Source organism: Coregonus lavaretus, assembly GCF_964263955.1.
Source record: "Coregonus lavaretus genome assembly, chromosome: 6".
Taxonomy (NCBI): Eukaryota; Metazoa; Chordata; class Actinopteri; order Salmoniformes; family Salmonidae; genus Coregonus; species Coregonus lavaretus.
In genome coordinates, this window is record NC_139993.1 from 36750753 (window position 1) to 36774677 (window position 23925).

The window sequence follows — 23925 nt, forward strand, 5'->3', positions numbered from 1 at the left end:
TTGCCAACAAAGGGTATATAACAAAGTATTGAGAAACTTTTGTTATTGACCAAATACTTATTTTCCACCATAATTTGCAAATAAATTCATTAAAAATCCTACAATGTGATTTTCTGGGAAAAAAAATCTCATTTTGTCTGTCATAGTTGACGTGTACCTATGATGAAAATTACAGGCCTCTCTCATCTTTTTAAGTGGGAGAACTTGCACAATTGGTGGCTGACTAAATACTTTTTTCCCCCACTGTATCTAATAGAACTCTAAGGGTTTTCTTGAATGGAAACTTCTCTAATGTCAAACATGTAAAGTGTAGTGTAGCTCTCTACTCTTTTCTATTTTTTACCAATGACCTGCCACTGGCATTAAACAAAGCATGTGTGTCCATGTATGCTGATGATTCAACCATATACGCATCAGCAACCACAGCTAATTAAGTCACCGAAACCCTTAACAAAGAGTTGCAGTCTGTTTTGTAATGTGTGGCCAGTAATACATCTCTAAAACTAAGAGCATTGTATTTGGTACAAATCATTCCCTAAGTTATAGACCTCAGCTGAATCTGGTAATAAATGGTGTGGCTGTTGAACAAGTTGAGGAGACTAAATTACTTGGTGTTACCTTAGATTGTAAACTGTCATGGTCAAAACATAGTCATGGTCAAAACATATAGATTAAATGGTTGTAAAGATGGGGAGAGGTCTGTCCGTACTAAAGAGACGCTCTGATTTTTTGACACCACACTCCAAAAAGCAAGACCTGCAGGCTCTAGTTTTGTCTTCTTGATTATTGTCCAGTCGTGTGGTCGAGTGCTGCAAGGAAAGACCTAGTTAAGCTGCAGCTGGCCCAGAACAGTGCGCCACGTCTTGCTCTTCATTGTAAATCAGAGGGCTGATATAAATACTATGCATGCTAGTCTCTCTTGGCTAAGAGTTGAGGAGAGACTGACTGCATCACTTCTTCTTTTTATAACAAACATTGTGTTGAAAATACCAAATTGTTTGCATAGTAAACTTACACACAGCTCTGACACACACACTTACCCCACCAGACATGCCACCAGGGGTCTTTTCACAGTCCCCAAATCCAGAACAAATTCAAGAAAGCGTACAGTATTATGTAGAGCCATTATTGCATGTAATTCCGTTCCATCTCATATTGCTCAAATGAACAGCAAATCTGGTTAAAAAAAACAGATAAAGCAACACCTCACGGCACAACGACTCTCCCCTATTTGACCTAGATAGTTTGTGTGTATGTATTGATATGTAGGCTACATGTGCCTTTAAAAAATGTTTGATGTAGTTCTGTCCTTGAGCTGTTCTTGTCTATTAATGTTCTGTATTATGTCATGTTTTGCCTTTTCAGCCTGAATGGAGGATGCTTTATGTACAAGCCAGTCCACGGTAATGCACATCAAGCCTAGACAGATCTAGCACCCATGCACTACCGGTTGCCTAGGCTATATTAAAGGTAGACTCAGCGATATGACATAGATGCAGAAAGTAAACAGCATGGTGGGTCAATTTCCGCAACTACTAAGAGAGTGTTGAAGCGCGAGGCTCAACTTCTCCGCTGTTTTGGTCCCGTAGCTACCATGCTCTAATAGCGTGAAGTGAACCCATGCGCATAAGCAGATACTGTGTGTGACTGTGTTTGAGCGAAGTCTTGCATCTATCTCATCTCAATATCTGCGGTACTCATGGCATCGTCATTTCGCTGAGTCTACCTTTAACTAATTTACCGCCTGGTGATGTCACACGGCAGGCCAAAATTCCATCCCACCAAAACAGGCTGAAATTTCAGGCACGGTTATTTCCATGCTAACAGACAAATCACAAATCTACAGCCATCAACATATTGTTGTTCTGCACATATAATGTGCTTCCTTGTGTCTATCGTCAGATACTTACATTTATTGTATTTTGTACTATTTTTGTCATTGTAATGATGGTTTGATTACAAAATACCCAGTCTGATAATTCATGCAAGCGACATGTAATGTCCAGTAATGAAAACATAGTTATCACATCTCTGGCATACAAACTGTAGCTATACTGCCTATTTCACCTCACCATAGCCTACAATGACACACTTCAAAGATAGGCAACATATCAAAATGGTATGGTGTTTATGAGGGTGGCCAGGCCATAGCATACAGGGTGTATAGCTGCTATAGTCTGTAGCAGCAATCAACAGTATAAACATCCCTCCAGTGATGTATTTTTATTTTTGTCAAAAGCGCTCAGCTGTGCCTGCCTGTCAGGGACCATGGCAGGCTATAAGACACTCTCCAACACCAGCGAACAGAAATCAATTGCCTTCGAAGGTCAACCCAGGTAAGACTCATTCTGTCATGTATGGGTTTTTAAAGGTTTGCATTATAATCTAGTTTGGGAATAATTTATTTGACAATCTGTATATTACTCTTCCTCTGTTGATACAGCCAGATGTCTATTTCTAGCAATGTTATATTGGTCTATGCCTCATGTGCTTTAAACCGGACTGAACATGTCCACTGCCTCAGCATAAACATGCAATGTAAGCCAATGCATGTGTGTACTCTGCTCTATCCTTGTAGCTATGTGGTTTTAGAGTTCATTTTCTGTTAAAAATGAGAGATTTAGTCATAAACTTCACTGGGATGTTGAATACACAATGTGTTAGTTTCCTCTTTAAATACCGCACAGTAGCAAAACCTCAATATTACCTAACTTTACAGGACGCAACAGATCCAGAGCATTATCATCTGAGCGCCTCAGCAGTAATACAATCATTTTCCAATATATTTCCATTTCTACATTCAGTAATAGTATTTCTTGTCCCATGTTGACTTACTACTCTCTCTGTTTACTTCTAGTGTCATATGAACGCATTTTGTCCATCCAAAGTTTGAGTGAGGTTGAGAACCCATGGAAAAGCATTACTCTGAACCGTTGCATTGTGTTGGCCATCATCATTGTGCTTGTGAGCTCAGGTGTGAATGAAATACATGGTGAGTGTTGAAACATTGTGAAACATTTGTCAATTTCTCATAACCTCAATGCACACAGACTAGCTCATGCACTATCTGTTATGGTTTAGGTGCTCTTGATGTATTTCTAGAGAATGATCTTACTCAGATGGTACTTGGAGGCACCGGTCTACAACCAGACAGCATAGCTCAGGTACTGGGCCTTATAGCTTATTTTCTTCACATGTCCCTCTTATAACTAACACAGTGAATAACAAATAATTAAGTGCTCGGCTTTGGAAGCTTATGTTGTGACCCTGGGTGTTTCCTGTTCTCTCCCTGCAGCCTGCAGCCTCTCTGTGGGACAGCTTGCTGAGTTGGGGATCAGACGATGGAAGAAAAGGAAATCCAAAGAGAAGAGGGGGAATCTTGAGGATCAGAAATAGAGATGTGTCTGACAAAGGGCTGTTAAAGGAATGATAGAGATAACATTATGGAGAATGGTAAAGGAGGGGAAAGAGGTTGAAGGAGGATAGTAAAACAAAATAGGCAGACATTTTCTGAAGGAATAATCAAAGATGTCAGTATGTGTTTATTATATCAAAATATAAGGATATATTGTAGTTGTACAAATTTTACTACAGTAAAAAAAAAGATTTACTAAACATACAGTACATCACAATGATCTTAAATGCACCATACAGTCTTATCTTCAGTCTTATCTGATCATGTATAATCTGTTTGCATAAATGTTTTTCATATTTAAAGGGCATACAGAAATCAATACAAATTAATAAGATTAGCTGGTTCCTATCTCGTATTTGATGATCAATATATTATTTTAGCCTTCAATATGATCATGTGGTGCAAATTGATAATGAACAAATTGTATTTGAAAGATCCAATATGTGCACCATGCCAATGAGTTTTCTATTTATATAGATGAGTGACAAAAAGTGTATTAAATCAGCTAATATTAGGCAGAACATAATTGAGCATATGTGGAGAACTATATGTGATGATGTATTTACAATAAACAAAATAAATGCACTCCATGAGCTAAAACATGCAATTCTACTTGACTTTTTCTGAGTAATAGTGCATCAATGCAGGTGCCCTTTAATACCAATCACTGAACCACATGGAGGAGTCAGCGGCATCCACACTCCTTGGCCACCATGTCTGGTTTGAAGGAGATCTTGGTTCCATGCTCATCCAACTCCACCACCTTGAGGTCCTCATAGTCCACAGGCACACAGCAGGGTGTGCGCTCCAGGGCCAGGCCACTCTGGACCTGGCTGTTAAGCAGGAAGGCATGGTTATTACCGTTGGTCAGGGGAAAGCTGCAGACTCCCTGGCAGTTGTAGATGGTGGCCTCAGGAGGAGACAGCAGGTATTTCTCCAGGGACACAGTGAGTGTGTGCAGCCGACAAAGGTGCCCGTTCCCTGGGCCCTCCTGGCCTGCTCTGGTGGCCCGCTGCCCCCTCTCCACATCCCAGGCTCCCACCACGGTCTGCAGGGCCTTCAGCAGAAGCAGGGCTCGGTACTGCATCTCACTGGGACTCCCAACACCTACATGAGTGAAAGAAAAAAAGGTTTAAATGACTTAACAATTAACTTAATGCACAGACATTTATCATGAATTTACATTGAGGCCTGCTCACCTGCTGGTGGTTCCTCGCCCTCTTTGGGAAGGACACTGAGTTCCTGGAGTCTCCTCAGTCTGTCCATCCCTGCTCTGCCCACCTCCTCTGCCCTCATCTGGACCACAACCTCCTCCAGTCTCTGCCTGAGCACCTCCAGTAGGGCAGGCTGCAGGGACAGCTCCCCTTGATGCCCCTGGAGCACAGAGCCCTGTGTGGGGAAGGAGAACAGGGTGGGAGCTGAGGAGTTGAGCAGCCTGGCAAGGAGGGTCTCACTGGACGACACCCCAAGGGACAGGGGGGGAAGAGAGTGCAGAGAGTACAGCGGGACCGAAGCAGCCCATAGTTGTGACTGCGTCGGTGGTGGCAGGATGTCACTGAGGAACTTCTGCAGCTCACACAGAAAAGTGTAGGTCCCAGAGGGCGCAGGGGAGGGACTCTGATTTTCTGTCACTCTGAGGAAGACAATTACACTCATTTAAGAATCTCTATGGCTTCAATCATTTAAAGAAAAAGAACAGTAATAGATGCCGCATTTGAAGAAAGACAAAGCTAACTGACCTTTCATCAGTTCCTCTATCCATTGAGAAAAGCACCAGGGGAATGACACTGACATCACTTCTTGTTCCTTCACCAATCAGGATACCTCGTAGCTCAGACAGCTTTTGTCCTGCGAAAGGTGGATAAGCTTGATACATGCTGATGGAAGGAAAGCATATTAACTTGAACACGATAAGCTGTACAAGATGTTCTTACCTGTATCTGGTGTTTTTGTGTCAACATTGAATCTCCATTTCAGGTGACTTTCGCCCTCTGATTGCTTTCCTGTTAGGATGAGGAACTGGGTTCCCTCTGAAATACATACTGTCTGAGAGAAGTGGGAAAAGGTGGGAGTCAGATAATAGCAGAACATCAAAAACCAAAGAAGCAAAGTGTCACCAGCCACATTATCATGATGAGAAATACATCATGATGACGATGTGGCCGGTGACACTTTGCTTCTTGAAAGCACAATATCTTGAAAACTTGACTGCTGACATACAAAACAGGTTGGGACTGTATCAACAGTGGACTAATGAAAAAAATACCAAAAGACCGTTTTTGAGTAGAGTTTTCCTTTAATGGTCTATAAACATCATGGTAAGACAAGACTTGTAAAAAGTGAAAGACAAGTAAGACGTTCAGGAATGTTGTTCTTGAGCAGGTAATGAGTTCAAACCTGTTTGTAAGGCTGCAGAGAGTGACTGGTGAAAGTGATGGCACCGAGCGCTCCTGTTCTGGGGTTTCTAAAGGCAAGGAGCAGTATGGGCTTGATCTTGGAGAGGGGAGGCCGGGGGAGGTGGAGGGTCAACACCAGACCCCCTCCCTCCACTTCACCCTCCATGAGCTCTGATAGACAAGACATAACATCCCATTTCAGTATATTCAGAATCAGATCCATATCTGCGCCATACTTTCAAAGCTGAAATCTGGAAAGAGACAAAAGTGTACCTTTGGTTGGGTGCCAAACATGTAGCCCATGTTTCTCTTTGTTGGCTTCTTCAGCTAGTGTGGATAAGGCAGGTATTGGAGCACCATCAGAGTGTGAGCAAACGCCAAACCGAGTCAAATCCTCCTTTCTCAGCTCGCTTTCCTGGCCCCAACCTTCAAGAAGTGCTGAAAACATATCCTCAATAACCTCTCCATGAGACAGTGTCCTTCCAAAACATGGAGTGTCCCCAGGTAGGTGATGAGGAGCGGTGGGATTGGAGTTTATGGTCCCATTCACTGTTAAGGCATTCTCTCCCAAACCTTTTCCAACCTCCATTGAACTGTTGTCTCCTTGGATGAAAGAACAGACTATATGTAGTCACAGAAGGCTGTATTCCCATAACCATTTTTTGACTAATTTATAATTTGATGGCCGAAAGAAGATGACCTAATTCAGAGATTATATTGCATCATTCAGAATTTGCAAAATAAAGTTACAGAAAATTCTAGTAAGGAGTTAGTTAATGTAATTAACAAATAGAGCATAAAGTAAGCACTGTGCATTACAATGCATACAATATTTTCTTGCAAATGCTAATGAATAGATTGCATCCATGTTTGGTGAAAGCTATGGCCAGGTCCCAGGCATACACATTCATATCAATACAACAAGTTACAAACAGCAGTACTGACAGTGTAATTGGGATGGTGAATAGTGTGACTGACCTGGCCCTGTTCCTGGGTGGTCTGGCGTGGGGTCCTCCTGACTCCGGCCAAGCAGGCTGTCACTCAGTGTGCCCTGGTGTGGCAAAGTGACCACAGTGCTGGGCAGCAGCAGTATCAAGCAGAATATGCACCACAGTCTCATGGCGACCCGGTCTGTCCAGTCACGTCTGGATCGAATCCTTGTTTTGGGTCAGGTCAGCGAGGGAGATGGGTTTTATGTAGTACACCGCCCCTCTCTCAGCTAAGGGGGACAGGCTGCCAAATACGCAGCTCATACTATGTGATGTGTCCTTGGGAAACTATCCTATCCTATGTTGTAAGATGTGGAGGAACAGTGAATGCTGTGAATACTACGGTGGGTTGAGATAAGGCTAGGGAAAGGAAGCGCAAGACAGACAACGGAGGGTTTTGTGTGTGGCAGACAGACACCTGCCCTCCCTGTGGGTGAGAAAATACTGGTGATTGAAGCACCTCAAAAAGGAAGGGAGGATGCTTGAAGGAGACAGAAAAAACATGCATGTAATGACATTTCTATAAAGGCCTTTCATAGGTAACGTCTGGTCTACTACAGTATGTCAACACTTATCTTATTGCTTCTGTCTCTTGCCATTTGTTATATACAGTCTTCTACATCAGGGATAATCGACTACAATCAGCAGCGAGACAATTTTTTTTGTTGAGCGGATGGTCAGGGGGCCGGAACATACACTAATTACAAATAACTTGACTGCAAATTACCCACAGAAGCCCAAACAGATATATTTGACTAAAACATAATTTCAAACTTTCCGTGGGAATACTTTACAGATTTCCAAAATAATCAATAAAATAAATTGCTTATGAAACTTGGGGGGCCAAATGAAATCACATGCTCGCCAAATTGGGCCCACCAGTTGGGGAACCCTGTTCTACATTGTCTTTTTTCTTCCACACAAACACTTATTGGAATGTTCCTCATAAAAGTAGCCATTTGTGATGCAATTCTAAGGATGTGATTGCAAATTGACGATTGATTCCCGACACATTGACTTTAGAAGGTCCTCTTAGCAGTTATTGGACTAAAGACAGTTGGTGGAGTATGGATATGCTGCATGCCAGATAGATAAGACAGATACAGAAGAAGTGTCGGCTAAATAAGAGCTCTTGACGGATTTAAGGATCTATGGACAGGCTATGAGATGCTGCTGTTGAGACCTCTCGGGTTGAGAAGTGCCTCACGGCCCTGGTTTCATGGAGAAATCCAACAGCTGCAGCCTTGTTTTGCAGACGATCAAGGTCGTTCAGTTCAGTCTGTCCTGCTTGGTGGACAACAGTGCCAAGTGATAAAGTCAAGGTTCCTTTACTAATTCCTGCAAGGATTCACAAATTATCCGCTAAAAATTACAATCATTGTTTATCATTTCTAATGGCTTGAAAACATGCACGTAACATTGCAAAACACTATTTCAGAGAGTATTCATAGAAGAGGACATTGAATGTTGAATTATTTCCCAATGGTGGACATTTTGGACTGTAATGTGCATTCCCCACTACAGACAGAACTGAAGAACAATTCTCAAAACACTACTGTCCATCTTTGGTCAAAACCATGATAAGCTTTTGTACAGAATGTACCAAAAATACTCTAATGATAGTATAAAATGGTACTCATCCCACCCCTACATAGTATCATTGTCTGACTCCTTCACTGAAAACAAACTAATAACTAAAATATCATACACCATAAACAAAGCCATTTTTTTTTGTTGTTGAATAAAAGTATAAATAAAATCACAGTTTCAACATGCAAAATATCACCAATAAGCAGAGATGCAAATGAAATACTTTATAAAAAACAATTTTATTAATAATTATCATAAAAGGCAAAAAAAAAAGTAAATTTGTCATTCATCATATTTAAGATAATAGCACCAACACCAAACAGCAAGAGTTCCCATGACAACCCAGGGCGTTTTGGAAAGTAGGTTTGCCGTTATTGCACCTCAAACCCGCCCTTAGCTTTACTGATCAACATACGGAGTTAAAATTCAGTCCAACTACACAGCATTCCCCCTATGTAGGGATCACAACACTGAACAAAGGACATGATTTCCTTTTCAGAGAGAGAGGGAGTGAGCGAGATTGAGACGAGGCATTTGTGAGAGTAGGAAGATGATTTTCCATGACATCCTCAGACTAGTCAAACACAAAACTGCAATCTTTTGCTGGAGTGGCTGGATGTGTGCGACAGTGAGAAATTCAGACAAACATACATCTCTGAGGAAGTTTGTCAACTCAAAGCACCAATATGAATGTTCAAGTTACATCAAAATATAAGAGAGGTCCCTGGTCCTGAGTTAGGAAAAACAATTATAAAGTCACAGTTTATAGATAAGTGTGACGTGTACAGTAGTTTAAGTGCTATATCATTTCAAGATATCTGATAGGTTCCTGAGTAAGACCTTTGGCAAGATTCAGAGTCTTATGTGAAACAGTCTTAACTGTCAAGTAAATAGAGCAGTATACTGCACTGCGGTGTTAAATATGTATCCAAATTTGCCAGAGATCATATATGTGTACTTCTTCAGGGGACATATTTTAAAATGGGGTACATTGAACTGTTCAAACCTGAAGTAACAATATTATTCTCTCTCCCACACACATTGCCACTCCAGCCAACTAGAAAGTATATTTTCAGATGGGACATTAATAAGTCAACAAGTGAGCTTGTGTTGAAGTTTATTAAATATTTTCCCTCCTCTAGCACAACAGGAGAGGAAGTGTATTAATCAATAGCTGCATTTTCCTTGTTTTAAGTGTAGGAGAGCACCATACTGTCTAAGAGTATTCCAACTTGATCTGAATCTTATGTCATAATAAAATAATCATTGATACCAACTGCAATTATATCAAACAAGAAAAAAAACAATGAAAACATCAACAACAGTAGTTACAAAATACCTGTCAGTACTGGTAACAGGGGACTAGCTTCTCTGGTCATGTCCGACATGAGCAAATCATTGTCCTCATTCCTGGTTACAAAGCACTGTTGTCTACTGGACAGCATTGTAACTATAAAGCTGTGATGTCTTATTTCTCCTTAAGGACACAGATTAAACAAACAAAACAATTAAGATAACTTAATGTCCTGCTTCACGTCCTCAATTAGTAAGGACTGCCAAATGACAATCAGATCAAAAGGAAGCCTGGTTGTTGCAAACCCACGTAACACATACTAGTTATTCTACTACCAGTTATATTGGAACAATTAACTTGTAATTACAACAGATGTATTATGTTCATACTATGGGAAGGAGGCGGCTTTAAGACATCTCCCAGGACAGGCAGTTGAAGTGAAAGATGAGATTTGGCTTTTGGATGCACCCAGAACATTTTCTGAAATAAGTTTGTATGGTTGAAACAGCACCTTTTCTTTTCTAGTTTAAAACCTTTTTTACAATGACTGAAAGGCATGGTGTTTCACAGAGTAGAAGTTTCTCTTTAAAAAGCATGAAGTAAATCTGATACAATCCAGAACAAAATCTCTCATCATCTATATGTGTTAACCACATAATAGTTCAAGCATTGAGTTTCTGTCTGTGTATATCAGAGGAGACGATGCCATGTGACTGGCATGCCCTCATTGACACTGAACAGTCATGGTGTTTCACTCACTCTATTAAGGCCCTGGCTTAACAACTCTCTGTACTGCTGTTTCCCTTGGGTCAAAGCCCAACCTGTTTGACAGGCTGTAGATGTGAGTCACACTTCAGCACCAACATAAAACAACAAAAACAAATATATATATATATATATATAATACCCCAAATCATTCTAGGCATTTCTTATTCACCTACACACCATTCTTAACACAAACGTATCTGTACAAAACAGTGTCACATGCATTTACAAATAGTCCTGAACAACTTGCAAGTTTCTGAAAGCAAATGGGTGTTTCGCAGTATGCCAAAAACACTGTGTGAAATCACATCTAATGAGAGCGTTACCGGTTTTCTTAACTCTGAGTCAGCCGCATGTTGAAAATAGCTTCATCAAACCGTGCAGTGTCTACAGTTGTACACTAGGCTTAAAACAATTCAATTGGATAATTAAATTTTAAATACGAGAAAGAATGCCAGAAAATTGCATTAAAATGTCCCTGGGTACAAGAAGCACCAAGTATTGACAGTTATTGATGTTCTTAATATTGTATAAATAATATTAGGCACAGTCCAGAGTTATAGAAATTGTAGCACCATTGTTTTCAGACTGTGAGTCAAGTACACACAAACCTATTGCATTCTACACTTTTACACATGTTTCAGGAGAACAAAAACTAAACTTTACAAATGGAGAAACTGGACAGCATAAATATAATAATCTACATTATACACAATTATACAGTCAGAGAATGTCTCCTATTCACAGTACAATATTGTTTACAAAAAGGATATACAAAATGAAATCAAAAGATGTGAAAACAGCCCAGTAGTTTTTGTTGTTATTCATGCATTTCCCAGTGTGTGAGCGATGTTTGTACAGTGCCTTGCAAAAGTATTCATCCCCCTTGGCGTTTTTCCTATTTTGTTGCATTACAACCTGTAATTTAAATTGATTTTTATTTGGATTTCATGTAATGGACATACAAATTACTCCAAATTGGTGAAGTGAAAAAAATAACTTGTTTAAAAAACATCTAAAAACTTAATAACGGAAAAGTGGTGCGTGCATATGTATTCACCCCCTTTGCTATGAAGCCTCTAAATAAGATCTGGTGCAACCAATTACCTTCAGAAGTCACATAATTAGTTAAATAAAGTCCACCTGTGTGGAATCTAAGTGTCACATGATCTGTCATATGATCTCAGTATATATATATATATATATATATACACACACACCTGTTCTGAAAGGCCCCAGAGTCTGCAACACCACTAAGCAAGGGGCACCACCAAGCAAGCGGCACCGTGAAGACCAAGGAGCTCTCCAAACAGGTCAGGGACAAAGTTGTGGAGAAGTACAGATCAGGGTAGGCTTATAAAAAAATATCAGAAACTTTAACATCCCATGGAGCACCATGAAATCCATTATTAAAAAATGGAAAGAATATGGCACCACAACAAACCTACCAAGAGAGGGCCGCCCACCAAAACTCACAGACCAGGCAAGGAGGGCATTAATCAGAGAGGCAACAAAGAGACCAAAGATAACCCTGAAGGAGCTGCAAAGCTCCACAGCGGAGATTGGAGTATCTGTCCATAGGACCACTTTAAGCCGTACACTCCACAGAGCTGGGCTTTATGGAAGAGTAGCCAGAAGAAAGCCATTGCTTAAAGAAAAAAATACAAACAGGTTTGGTGTTAGCCAAAAGGCATGTGGGAGACTCCCCAAACATATGGAAGAAGGTACTCTGGTCAAAATTGAGCTTTTTGGCCATCAAGGAAAACGCTATGTCTGGTGCAAACCCAACACCTCTCATCACCCCGAGAACACCATCCCCACAGTGAAGCTTGGTGGTGGCAGCGTCATGCTGTGGGGATGTTTTTCCATCGGCAGGGACTGGGAAACTGGTCAGAATTGAAGGAATGATGGATGGCACTAAATACAGGGACATTCTTGAGGGAAACCTGTTTCAGTCTTCCAGAGATTTGAGACTGGGACGGAGGTTCCTTCCAGCAGGACAATGACCCTAAGCATACTGCTAAAGCAACACTCGAGTGGTTTAAGGGGAAACATTTAAATGTCTTGGAATGGCCTAGTCAAAGCCCAGACCTCAATCCAATTGAGAATCTGTGGTATGACTTAAAGATTGCTGTACACCAGCGGAACCCATCCAACTTGAAGGAGCTGGAGCAGTTTTGCCTTGAAGAATGGGCAAAGATCCCAATGGCTAGATGTGCCAAGCTTATAGAGATACCCCAAGAGACTTGCCGCTGTAATTGCTGCAAAAGGTGGCTCTACAAAACAGAACGCTCAAGTTCTGTTTTTTTTTTCTTATTTCTTGTTTGTTTCACAATCAAAAATATTTTGCATTTTCAAAGTGGTAGGCATGTTGTGTAAATCAAATGATACAAACCCCCCAAAAATCCATTTTAATTCCAGGTTGTAATGCAACAAAATAGGAAAAATGCCACGGGGGGTGAATACTTTCGCAAGCCACTGTATATCAGTGTGTGCAGGTTGAAGTGGCTGCAGAAAGCGCCACTACAGTGTTAGTGGACAAAAGGTGACACGTACAGACAGCATTTCTACCCAACCCTGTGAACTCAGTGAGATATGATTCCAGAGACTTGCCTGAATACAACACAAACAACATTTGAGTCCCAAAATTACACCTGCATTTTCATCATATCAGTGTTTCGGAAGGGACATAAAACATAACAAAGAAGCTTAGGTTAAGAGTAGTTGAGATTCCTACTTGTGAAGAATGAACATTGCGTTGCAGGTCCCTACGCCCTAACACTCTCGCTGGCTCTATAAGTAGTGATTATAAACGGACTGTCTCAGTAACTGAATCCTGTTTCCGCTTTATATCCTCCAGTCTTTCTGCTGTTCACATCCATACGTGTTGACGCACAGCTCAGCTGGCAGCACTTAAGTGAATGAGACAACACCCTCGAGGCGTACTATTTCATTTCCAGACACTTTCGTTATTCACAAATGATACTTTGACTTGACACGGACCATGATTACACCAATATAACTAATCACTTTTTACTCTGGGCTGACAGCTTACTATAGTGCTGTCCCTGCACCAGGGATATTGTCACAGGGTACACATATGTTACCCAGTGTGTTTGAACCAACAACTTCCCCCGTTTTATACTGTAGCCAAAAGCTAATGTAGTCAAATCATATTTCATTCACTGAACAAATGATCAGGGTTCAAGGTTTGGTATCAGAGCGCTAGAGATGCAGTGAGGCACAGCTGCATGGTCCCTAGTCCTGATCAGAGCTGGGTTAGACTGGTCTAGCGTGTGTGTGATGGTGTGTGGGGGGGGATGAGGTCTAACATAGCACCTGGTGGTCAGATAATGACAGAACAAAGAGGAGAGTGCTGTCTACTGGGATGATAAGACCCACACGAATCTCCCACTATACACACTGTCTGCCTTTACTAATATAATGGCATCAGTAAGATGTAAAACTACACTGCTAACTGTGACGTCTTCTGTAGTCAAATGTGTGAATTGAGTCTTTAACAAATAACTATCTATATTGAATAAGTCTTATTAGCACCACGTTACATTGTGACAGTGATGTACCTATACAAGTTACTGCCATGGAAACAGTGCGTTTCATGTGTCACTATAATCTTGAGAGCAGGCAGCATACCAATTCATTAAGGATGAGATGTACACAACCCAGTGAATACCTTCAGCCTCATCCCATGACACAAACACCCCCGTGACCGCTCAACTCTGCTCAGGTCGCCATGCTGTGAGTGTGTGTCAGCGTGAGTGGCCGAAGCAGTGTGTGTGTGTGTTTGTGATCAGCTCTGTGTGTGTGTGTGTGTGTTGAGTCCCAGTACAGTGGCGGTTTAGCAGGCTTGGGAGCACCAGTGAGATAGTAGAGTTCATTGGTCCACACCTTTCCATTTGCATAGTTACGTTGGGTTGAGGTAGATATTCTTCAGTTACCTGCCAGGGAGAGGAAAGAGCCAGGGTCAGAAAAACAGAGAAAATTCAACCAAAACAAAATGCTGTCAATTAGCATATATAAAAGCATGACATGAGACTGCTCCTGAAGAGTGGATTTGTCAGAGTTAAAAAAGTTCTGCATCAAAAACATATGTGTAGATTTTAACAGGTTTCCTTAGGATTTATTCACAAACCTACAATAATAATAATAATAATAATAAATGCCATTTAGCAGACGCTTTTATCCAAAGCCAATTCTCTCCAAAGCATGCATAAATTTTTCGTATGGGTGGCCCCAGCAGGAACGAGGAGTATAACTTACCTTGTTAGAACTGAATATCAGCTTTGAAAGCACAGGAAAACCAGGTTGCCTGTGTGTGTCTCTCCCTACGAGTCTCTCCCCCTTATCCCTCTGATTGACCCACACCCGCTCTACCCCATCCCCCACCCGCCCCTCACCCCATGCCCTATCTAGGCCGGGAGCCGGGGTGCTGAGAGGACGACGTGTAGGAAGCAGGCAAGCCCAGAGTCCTCCACATGCTGACCCCACCTCCTGAGCTACTGGCCTGGGTTGGAGGGGGCAGGTGAGGGGGGTAGTGCACTGTGAAGCTACGAGAGGAAGAAGAGAGGGAGACAGAAGCAGCAGCAGACACATAAGCAGAGGAGGAGGATACCGTGAGAGCGGAGGAGGAGGAGGACTGTGCTCTCTGGTGCTGGAGGGAAGAGGGGACCAGTCGGGAGGAGAGGAAGGCCTCAGAGCGAGACGAGGGACTGGGGTCAGAGGACGAAGAGGGGACTGAGGAGGAGACATTGAGTAATGGTGGTGGAGGGGGCAGGGAGAGCGTGAGGGGTGGTTGGGTGTGCAGCACTGTCTGGGTGCGGCTGTGCTGGGCCTGGGAGAGGGGCAGCGGGAGGGAGGAGGATATGGAGGCAAGGAAAGAGGAGCCTGACTGGGGGGCAGTGTGTTGGTGCTGCTTGGAGGAGGAGAGACTGAGCAGAGAGCTGAGGCCTCCTGAGGCTGGCAGCGCAGCCCCAAACTGATGGGAGGATACTGAGGGCACCACATGGTGAAAAATACCTGTGGATTAAACAGCAAGAGACAGAGAGGTGGGGGAGGACACAGAGAGAGAGAGAGCGAGCGAGAGAGAGAGAGACAGAGAAACTCAGCCAGGATTTGCATAGCGCCAAGCGAGTCTTACAGACAGGCACACAGAAAGCAGACAAAGACATTTCACTATAAAAGGGTAGACTGAATCAGCTGTTATAGACTAAAGGCCATTCCTCTGAAATTAACTAATAGTTTTGTGCAAATAAAACAAGTCTAATCATAGTGAAATGTCTCTGAATTACACACAAGACCAGCAGCAGTAACACCAACACCCAAAGAAAATGCTGATCAAGTTTCTTTGATTAATTACTAATCACAGTAATTTCTCAACGTTTCAGAGATTTACAGTATAGCTAACCAACACAGAAAACAGTAGGCTATATCACAGTATACAGATTGAAGGGCATTGTCCATGCGCGTGGCCATGATTGCATTGACCAAGTACATAATTCTTAGGATCTGCTCTCTTCAAAATGTTAGGCATTTTCCAAGGGTGTCCAACTCAGCTTCTGTACAGCCAGTCCATGGCAAAGCAAAGCAGCGAGGGAGTTCAGACAGGCAGCAGGACAGGGCTCCCACTTACCTGTGTCCATCAGTAGGCCTCTCCCATTGACTTCCTCTGTACCACTGTCTAACACTCCCAATCTACCCCAACCCATACCCAATGGTGGTGTTGAATGGAAGGAGACTGTTTAGAGTGTGTGTGTCAGTGGGCCTCACCTCCAGCTGCTCCACCTGCCAGCCCAGCGCTGGAGAAGCTCCCCAGGGAAGAGTGTCCATTGACCAGGCGCGGGGCCCCGCTCACCGAAGTTCCGGGAGACTGGGCTCCGAACAGGGACTGGAGGACAGAGGCCCCCCCAAGGGGGAACTGGGACCCCATGTACTGTCCCACAGAGGCCCCTGAGGCTGAAGATACAGGGCTGCCCCCCACCTTGCCGCTCAGGATACCCCCGCTGGCGGCAGCAGAGATGAAGAGGTTCTGGCTGTTGCCCATGCTGCTGGATGTCTTAAGCTCCCGCTCACCCCGGGGCTTCTGTTTGGGCATGGCCTGCCTCTCAGAGCTGCTTCCTCCCTGGGCCCCTGCCCCCGGCCGTCCCCCAGACTCCTGGCTGAGGAAAAGGTTAAGGGGGATGTCCTGAAACCCTGAGGGCTCACCCCCGGCCCCCTCACTCCCCCTCCTCTGCTGCTGCGGTTTGTGATCAGAGTCTGAGTCCGTACCCGTGCCCAGGCCCCGCGGCTCTCTCCCCGTGCCGAAGGGGGAGCCCCCCTGCCTCAGCTCGGGCAGGGGCTGCTTGAGGTCTGAGATGGGGGAGAAGGTGGATTTCCACTTGCTGTTGGATGAGGAGGATGAGGAGGAAGATGAAGAGGAGACCTCACTTCCTGTGCTGTTACCGCTGCTGCCTCCTGACTTCCTTCCTGTTAACCCAATATTGAAAAAGTGAGATAGAAAACAAAAATAGAGCGAAGGAAAAAGCACAGTAGATAGCTGACAGTGATATCATGTTAATTATGCAGCTTCAGCATTTTTGGACGTTCCTTACCACGCTCCCTGTCCCCTGATCTGCCTGGTCCATCTCGGCTCTCCAAGGAAATAGTGGCAATCTTCCTTTCAATTCTAAAACAAGACAAATTAAAGAAAATGTACTCTGCTGTAGAAATGAGTCAGCAGCCACATGGCTTTTCGCTTCACCGTTTACTATACCTTGAGCTGGAGCTGTCAGCAGGGTAGCCAGAGTCGTCGTCAGAGCTGGGTGCGGAGGAGTAGCGTCCTGAGCCATTCATCTCCAGAGGGCGTTCTCTCTTCAGTACGGGGGGCTGGTCCATATCTGGACCACAGGAGCTACGGCCAGACTGCTCCGGGGAAGAGATGGCAGCGATCTCCAGAGGCTGGTTAATGTTGTTCACCTGACACGACAAACACAGAAAACAGGGTTAGCCCTAACCATGGGTTTCCCTAACTCGGTCCTCGGGACCCCAAGGGGTGCACGTTTTGGTTTTTGCCCTAGCACTACACAGCTGATTCAAATAATGAACTAATCATCAAGCTTTGATCATTTGAATCAGCTGTGTAGTGTTAGGGCAAAAACCAAAACATGCACCACTTGGGGTCTAACCCTAAAGCTACAATATGTCACTTTTGGGGCGGCCTGACAAAATTCACATGGAAATATGAGTTATAGATATGTAATTCTCATTGAAAGCAAGTCTAAGAAGCTGTAGATCTGTTCTATGGTCGCTACTTCTATGCTTCCTGTTTTGAAGTTTAGTTTTTTGCGTCTTTTACTTTCGGTTTTGTACACCAGCTTCAAAAATTCAAAAATACAATATTTTTGGTTATGGAAAATATATTTCACAGCGGTTTAGATGGTACAATGATTGTCTAACTCTATACTTGCTTGTTTTGTCACAAACTGAAATTAGGCAAACTATTAGAATTCTAGAAACCAGGAAATGGCAGAGTGATTTCTGCATTGTGCATCTTAAGCCAACAGTTAAAATATGTATTCAGTAGGGCCTAGATATAGAAGGAATCAAACATACAACTCTTGTAGCAAGTACTGCGCTGCAACCAAGCCATTGTAGCCGTGTACTACGTTTTAACGAACACGGAAGCAACCTGAATGTGGCTTGACTCACCATGGAGTTGATGTTGAGTGGGGATCCAGAGGGGTGATTGGTGGAGCTAAGCCCAGGAAAGGACCTCCTCTTTGGGGAGCCGCTGGCAGGTTGAGCCCCCGTTGAGCTGCGCTTCCTCCTCCCACGCTTGCGTTCCTCCTGAGACCCATGACTGTGAGAGTTTGTATGCTGGGAGCCCGGCGAGCGGTTGTGGTGGTGATTGTTGTGGTTACTGTGGCTCCCGTGGTGATGCTGGCTCTGTCTGGCCGAGCAGAGGTGGAGGCGAGACGCGGCGCCCCCAGAGGAGGAGGAAGACGACAAAGAAAAGAACATGCGGCGTCTGGACTCGCTGTCCTGGGGCTCCGAGTCAGACTCGCCCTGCCGCTCGGTCGCGTCCTCAGGGAGGATTCTGGGGGGGCCGTCAGCATACTGGAGGACCCCTCCGGTGCTGAGGGGGGGGCTGTGGCCTCGTGTTGGTCCCATAGGAGGGGCACCGTGAGAGGGAGGGGAGGGGGCAGCCCCATCCTGGTCCTCAGAGTGAGAGCCTCCATTCATCAGCCCTGAGCTAGAGGAGTACCCTGAGGAAGGACAGAGGGGGTTGGACACTGGCCAGTCATGATATGTTTCAACACATTGAGGATTCACTGGATAAGATCAATATGGTATACAAGGTAATAGTGTTTTGGGAGCTGCTTACCGTTGGTCTGGCCTGTCTGGGACACAGGACTTGGTGTGCTCCTCTACAATAACAAACACAGAGAGTTTGAGTCAACACAGTGGTTTATTACAGCACACATGACCTTACTACCCAGTCGGAAATCAACCTGTAGCCATTCTCTAAGCCAGTGGTTCCCAAACTCAGACGGGCTTTCAACCTAATCTTGAAAGTTGTAATAGTAGAATGCACAAGGTGCAACTTCGAAATTGGATAGTGAATCAACAGTTTTCCTCATCATGTCATTTATAACTTGTCAGAAATATCCAGATCAACTGTCCAGAGTGAAAATGTTTGGGAACCACTGCTCTAAGCCAGAGTTATATGAGCCATATGTACCCACCAGTCTCTCTGCTCGGCTGGGCAGCACCACACTGGCCAGGGGGATGCTAACGGGGAGCTTGCTGGGGTGCACTGTGCTGAGGGGGATACTGATGGGCAGGCTGGTGATGGCGTCACCCTGACTCCCTGCTGGACTCTTCTCCTTACCCCCCTGGACATCACACACACACAGACAGAGACAGGAGGGCAGTTAGGGAGGACCAGTCAGACAGACTGAGTACATACTGTGTGTGAGTCAGCAGGGTAGGCTATGTGTCATTGTTTGGGGATGTAGCTCAGTTGGTTGAGCATGGCGTTTGCAACGCCAGGGTTGTGGGTTCGATTCCCACGGGGGGCCAGTATATAAAAATACAATAATGTATGCACTCACTAACTGTAAGTCGCTCTGGATAAGAGCGTCTGCTAAATGACTAAAATGTAAAAATGTAAAATGTTTGGACAGACAGTTACCCTCTCAGCACTCCTGGGTGTGTTGTTCTGCTGACTGTCTGATGAGTTGGGAGACAGGCAGCTCAGTTTAGCACCTAATGGAGAGGTGATGGCACCCATATCCCCCCTGCAGGAATAGAAAAACACAGTCAGGAATACAGTACTCAACAAACATGTAACAAATCTCCATGTTTTCAGGACAATCTACTATGTCAGTCTGTTGATAACTAACCTGAGACTAGAGTCCTGCATCGGGTCGGATACCCACGGTTCCTCGCGGATGACCCGCAAAAAAAATCAGCTGGCGGGTGGAATGAAAACATTCTTTCAACCCGCGGGTCGGCTCGCGGTTCAGAACAATGATATTGCGTTTAACGTTTTAAATCAAGATCATATTTTTTAGGAGCTTGTTCTGTTGAATTGTGTTGCGAATTCAATTAGGCTATGTGAGCGGTGAGGCAGACATAGCCTAGGCTACCAGCCACGCAGCGAGAGTGGAGCAGGGAACTGTCCATTTCTTGTGTGGTGCTGAAACATTCCTAATTTGTCCACGTGCAGAGCTTATGTTCCCTTCCGCCACACAACAATACATTGGCAAGTTTATTTTCCCTGACTCATGGGAAAATGGCTAACGTAACAGGAGAAATAAAAAGGTTATGATGAATACACCATCGTGGAAACAGGTGCTGCACGAGTGAAATCCCCAGTTTTGGAAGGCTTTTGGAGTCAGTGTGGACAAGGAGGACAACAACCCAGTAGATGGATACACAGCCTGCAAAAGTGCAAGCAGGTATTTGTTTACAATAATTCAGTTAATTATTACATTAATTCAGGCTTTCGTGCATTTAGACCATACGCAGGCAATATAAAGTTCACACCTGTGCGGCTGGTAAAAGTTTGAGTAGCCAATAGCCTATTAGATTCTGGGAAATTTGTATTTAAGTTTCAATTACGGTAAACTATTTGATTATTGAAACAATATTGAATGTAAAGGTATTGTTTTGTTATGTCGGCTATAGGCTTTCATTTGTTAAGGAGGTTAATTAGAAGGCTTTTTTTCAAAGCGATTTGAGTTGTCAATGTGCCGCATCGCATTGCGCATGGTTTCCTTTTATCAACATTTTTAATAGACATAAATAGACAAATTAATTCATGCAGGGAATGGGAATACCCTACTACTCTGGAGTCATAAAAACTATTAAATAAATGGATGTTATTTGGCGGGTCACGGATCGATTCTCGGAACAATTCTATGCGGGTGGGTCGGGTTGCAGAGAAAAATCTGTCCTGATGTCGGATATCGGGTGGGGCTCCGAATTGATGTGGCCAGCGCGGGGCGGTTGCGGCTCCAAAAAACGGACCCGTGCAGGACTCTACCTGAGACCAGTGAAGCCCAAGCCTCTGAAGTGTGCAGTGCTAGAGTCCTGGTTCAGGTGTCTGCGCAGGGCGATCTTGGCCGGGGAGAAGCGGGTGTAGTCAGGGAGGGGGTGACCCAGCTGCCTGTGCCGGATGTCCGGGGTGGGGGGCACGATCTCGTGGTCAGGCGAGATGGGCAGGTAGCGGGAGAGGAGCTCTCCCTTGGTGCCCCCCCTGTCGAAGCAGGGCGAGGCGGTGCCGTTGATGGACAGCTCTGGGCTGAGGCCGGCCACGGCCAGGCTCAGTTTGGGGGTGTCGAGGTCCAGGCGAGGGAGGCCTTCCAGGCCGGGGAGGCCCTTGCGGTAGGGGGAGCCCTCACAGGGACTGTAGGACTTGAGCTGGAGCAGCTCCTGTTGCCTCTGACTCTTCTCCAGCTCCACGATGCTGATCTGAGAACCAACACCAGGGGGAGTCGTTACACAAGGTAAGGAATAGGAACATCACTTTGCTAACAAAAACCTGTCACAAAGTGCTTCACAATAACAGTAATGACCGATTCCTCCACTATTTCTAATTTTGTAGGTAGAGATAGGGGGAAGAGAGAGAAAGGTGCACAGAGAGGTGTGTACCTGTAGCTCGAGACAGCGGCGCTGTTTTTCTGAGATCTGTCTGCGCAGGGCCTGCTTCTCCTTCAGCAGGCTCTCAAGACACAGAGAGCTCCAATCCAGCTTTAGCTCTTCACACCGAGACTTCAACTGAGACAGACCGTTATAGTTAGTTACAGGTCACTGGCCTATATGTCTGACAGAATGCCCAACATGCAGATCAAGCCCAATGTGAAAAAGGCCAGAGAGATGGCACCCAGGAGTAGCGAGGTTGTCTCACCAGGAGCAGGCTGTGGTCCCTCAGCTCGGCCATGTCTCTCTCCAGCTGCTTGGTCTGCTCCTTCAGCTGATGGTTGTGGGCTGAGATCTCCTTCTGGGCCTGCAGTAGGTCCTCCACAGTCAGGGCCTTCACTCCCAGCTGAGGGGAACACAGACATAGCGTAAGACGTTTGGGGATCGAGTACTCCCCACCACTTGCTTCTCATTACCAACTGGTTTCATTAGACATTCACCACGTTACCACTGTCTGCCTACCTCATCAAGTTTGGTGTGGAAGAGCCCTTTGATCTTCTCTTTGTGGGTCTGACACACAGTCTGCAGCTGCTCCGCCTGCCCAGAAAGCTCTCGGTGTTTGAGCTGCAGAGGTGGAGGAGAGACAGGGAGAGACGGAAGGAGGAACACAAGAGAAAAGGGAAAGGTTTAGAGGTCGAAGCTAAATCAGAGGCAACATTCCCAGGGGGTTAGTCTCCTTCAACATGACTGATAAAGGGAGGGTTGAGAGTGGAAGTATGAGCCTAAGGGAGTGAATCTGAATGCAGTAATTTATGAGATCATCTATTACTCTTTAAGGAGGTGGCAATAATGTTGTCAAATGGATTATTAGCTTTTACAAAATGGATTGAGTGATTTGGACATTCTATTTACCTTCTCCTGCTCCAGGACTTGCTGCAAGTGAATACGGTACTGAGGTGTCTTCATGTAGGCCATGAACTGGAGGTACTGGACTTTAATGTTGTCTGTGGGTGGAGAGACCGAGAGGACGGTTATCAGGACTGGCCTTCAGCTCTGCTGGCTGTGACTGACAGACAGGTCTGTGTGATATCTAAGGGTGGGGTCAGGGTAGCGGGGCTCACCTAGAAGCTGTTGCAGGCCTGGAGGAGTGGGGCCCAGAAGCAGTTGCCCAGACGCATAGTGCTGAACTTTAGGAGGTAGCTGGTAGAAGGGACTTTGAGGTGACCTGTATGCATCTGTAGAAACAACCCAGAAAGTCAACTAAAAACATGGACCAAAATGTGTAGTTTAGGGCTAAATAAAACACAAATGCACAAGGGTATATGGACACAGCCCTCGGTAGGAATGTGTGTGAGTGAGCAGGTGGCTCACCCTGAGGGGGTGCTGCAGAGAGGGTCTTGGCGTGCAGCAGCTCCAGGGCACTCTGGCTCTTCTTGCTCTTGCGTTCGGCTGCGGTCACGGCAGCCTTCTTGGGACGCCCGCGCTTCCGAGCACTCAGCTTGCGGCCCTTGCTGAGGAGTTTGGCGCGGCGTGGTTTGGGTGACGCCTTCACGGCTGCCAATAGCCCCGGTTGCTCATCCTCCCCGCAGGAATCCTGAGACACACACAGGGAGAGGCCAGAGTGAGAGCGAAAACAAACCAAGATAGAGAGGTGATCTCATAGGGAAAAAGAACTGAGCATAGAGACGTGAAAGACGATGTAGGGATAGCAAGGCCACTCGTGGACAAAGGGACTTACCTTGTGCTCCTTTGCCTTGGTTGGGGTGGTGGTGTTGCTTTTACTGTCTTTACTGTTCTTTTCTTGTCGACGCCTAGCTGCTTCTTGCTCCTCCTAAAACAGATAGGAACATCTTAGTGTTGTTTACCATATGAATAGTTCAGCAGGGCATATAAACTGGGTGCAACTGCAAAGTGACTAAGATTGTCATTACTCGTACTCTGCGGGCAACATAAAATATAGTGACCAAGGGAACATAATGGAGCTTACCCTGAGTTTAGGATTTTTGAGACTATGAAAATAGTTTTCAAGCTGAAAAAGAAAAGAAGGTATCAAGTATTGCACAAGGACACAGAGGCATAGATAGCACACTTCACTCTCCCCTCTCTCTCTCTCTCTCTCTCTCCTTAGTGCAGTCACCTTGTGTGACACTGTCCATAAGCCCTCCAACATGTGCATGTGAGTGAGGAGATACAGAAACAATGCAGCGATGACCTCACCGTTTCCACTGCCTCAAGTGAATGGATAGGGAAAAAAATAACTTAGCCAGTTGTTTCACTTGCGCTTGACTCAGTGCTTGAATGCGCAAGTGAAACAACTGGCTAAGTTTTTAAGCA

At 44.8% G+C, this 23925-nt stretch overlaps 3 protein-coding genes across 3 annotated transcripts in view; all 3 read right to left on the reverse strand.

Moving 5' to 3' along the window:
- Positions 1-3659: 3659 nt before the first annotated feature.
- amh (anti-Mullerian hormone) lies at positions 3660-6931 on the reverse strand (the record flags this gene model as incomplete). Its single annotated transcript, XM_084163477.1, has 7 exons — positions 3660-4522; positions 4615-5048; positions 5155-5263; positions 5350-5461; positions 5813-5982; positions 6085-6414; positions 6790-6931. 7 exons carry the CDS (start codon positions 6929-6931, stop codon positions 4101-4103), a joined length of 1719 nt encoding a protein of 572 aa, XP_084019603.1. The 3' UTR covers positions 3660-4100.
- A 5647-nt stretch (positions 6932-12578) lies between these two features.
- The window catches only part of dot1l (DOT1-like histone H3K79 methyltransferase), a 28393-nt gene continuing 17046 nt past the window's right edge, over positions 12579-23925 (reverse strand). The window contains exons 12-28 of the mRNA XM_084164582.1: positions 23579-23620; positions 23330-23422; positions 22963-23185; positions 22713-22826; positions 22504-22595; positions 22114-22215; positions 21860-21997; positions 21604-21729; positions 20996-21423; positions 19640-19745; positions 19191-19340; positions 18830-18872; positions 18154-18710; positions 17219-17421; positions 17058-17131; positions 16237-16932; positions 12579-14408 (exon numbers count right to left, since the gene is read on the reverse strand). Coding sequence (XP_084020708.1) covers positions 14401-14408; positions 16237-16932; positions 17058-17131; positions 17219-17421; positions 18154-18710; positions 18830-18872; positions 19191-19340; positions 19640-19745; positions 20996-21423; positions 21604-21729; positions 21860-21997; positions 22114-22215; positions 22504-22595; positions 22713-22826; positions 22963-23185; positions 23330-23422; positions 23579-23620 — 3195 coding nt within the window. The 3' untranslated portion in view covers positions 12579-14400. The remainder of the gene's footprint in view (positions 14409-16236; positions 16933-17057; positions 17132-17218; positions 17422-18153; positions 18711-18829; positions 18873-19190; positions 19341-19639; positions 19746-20995; positions 21424-21603; positions 21730-21859; positions 21998-22113; positions 22216-22503; positions 22596-22712; positions 22827-22962; positions 23186-23329; positions 23423-23578; positions 23621-23925) is intronic.
- Positions 14876-16175, reverse strand: LOC311130321 (uncharacterized protein; the record flags this gene model as incomplete). Its single annotated transcript, XM_084163053.1, has 2 exons — positions 14876-15486; positions 16100-16175. 2 exons carry the CDS (start codon positions 16173-16175, stop codon positions 14876-14878), a joined length of 687 nt encoding a protein of 228 aa, XP_084019179.1.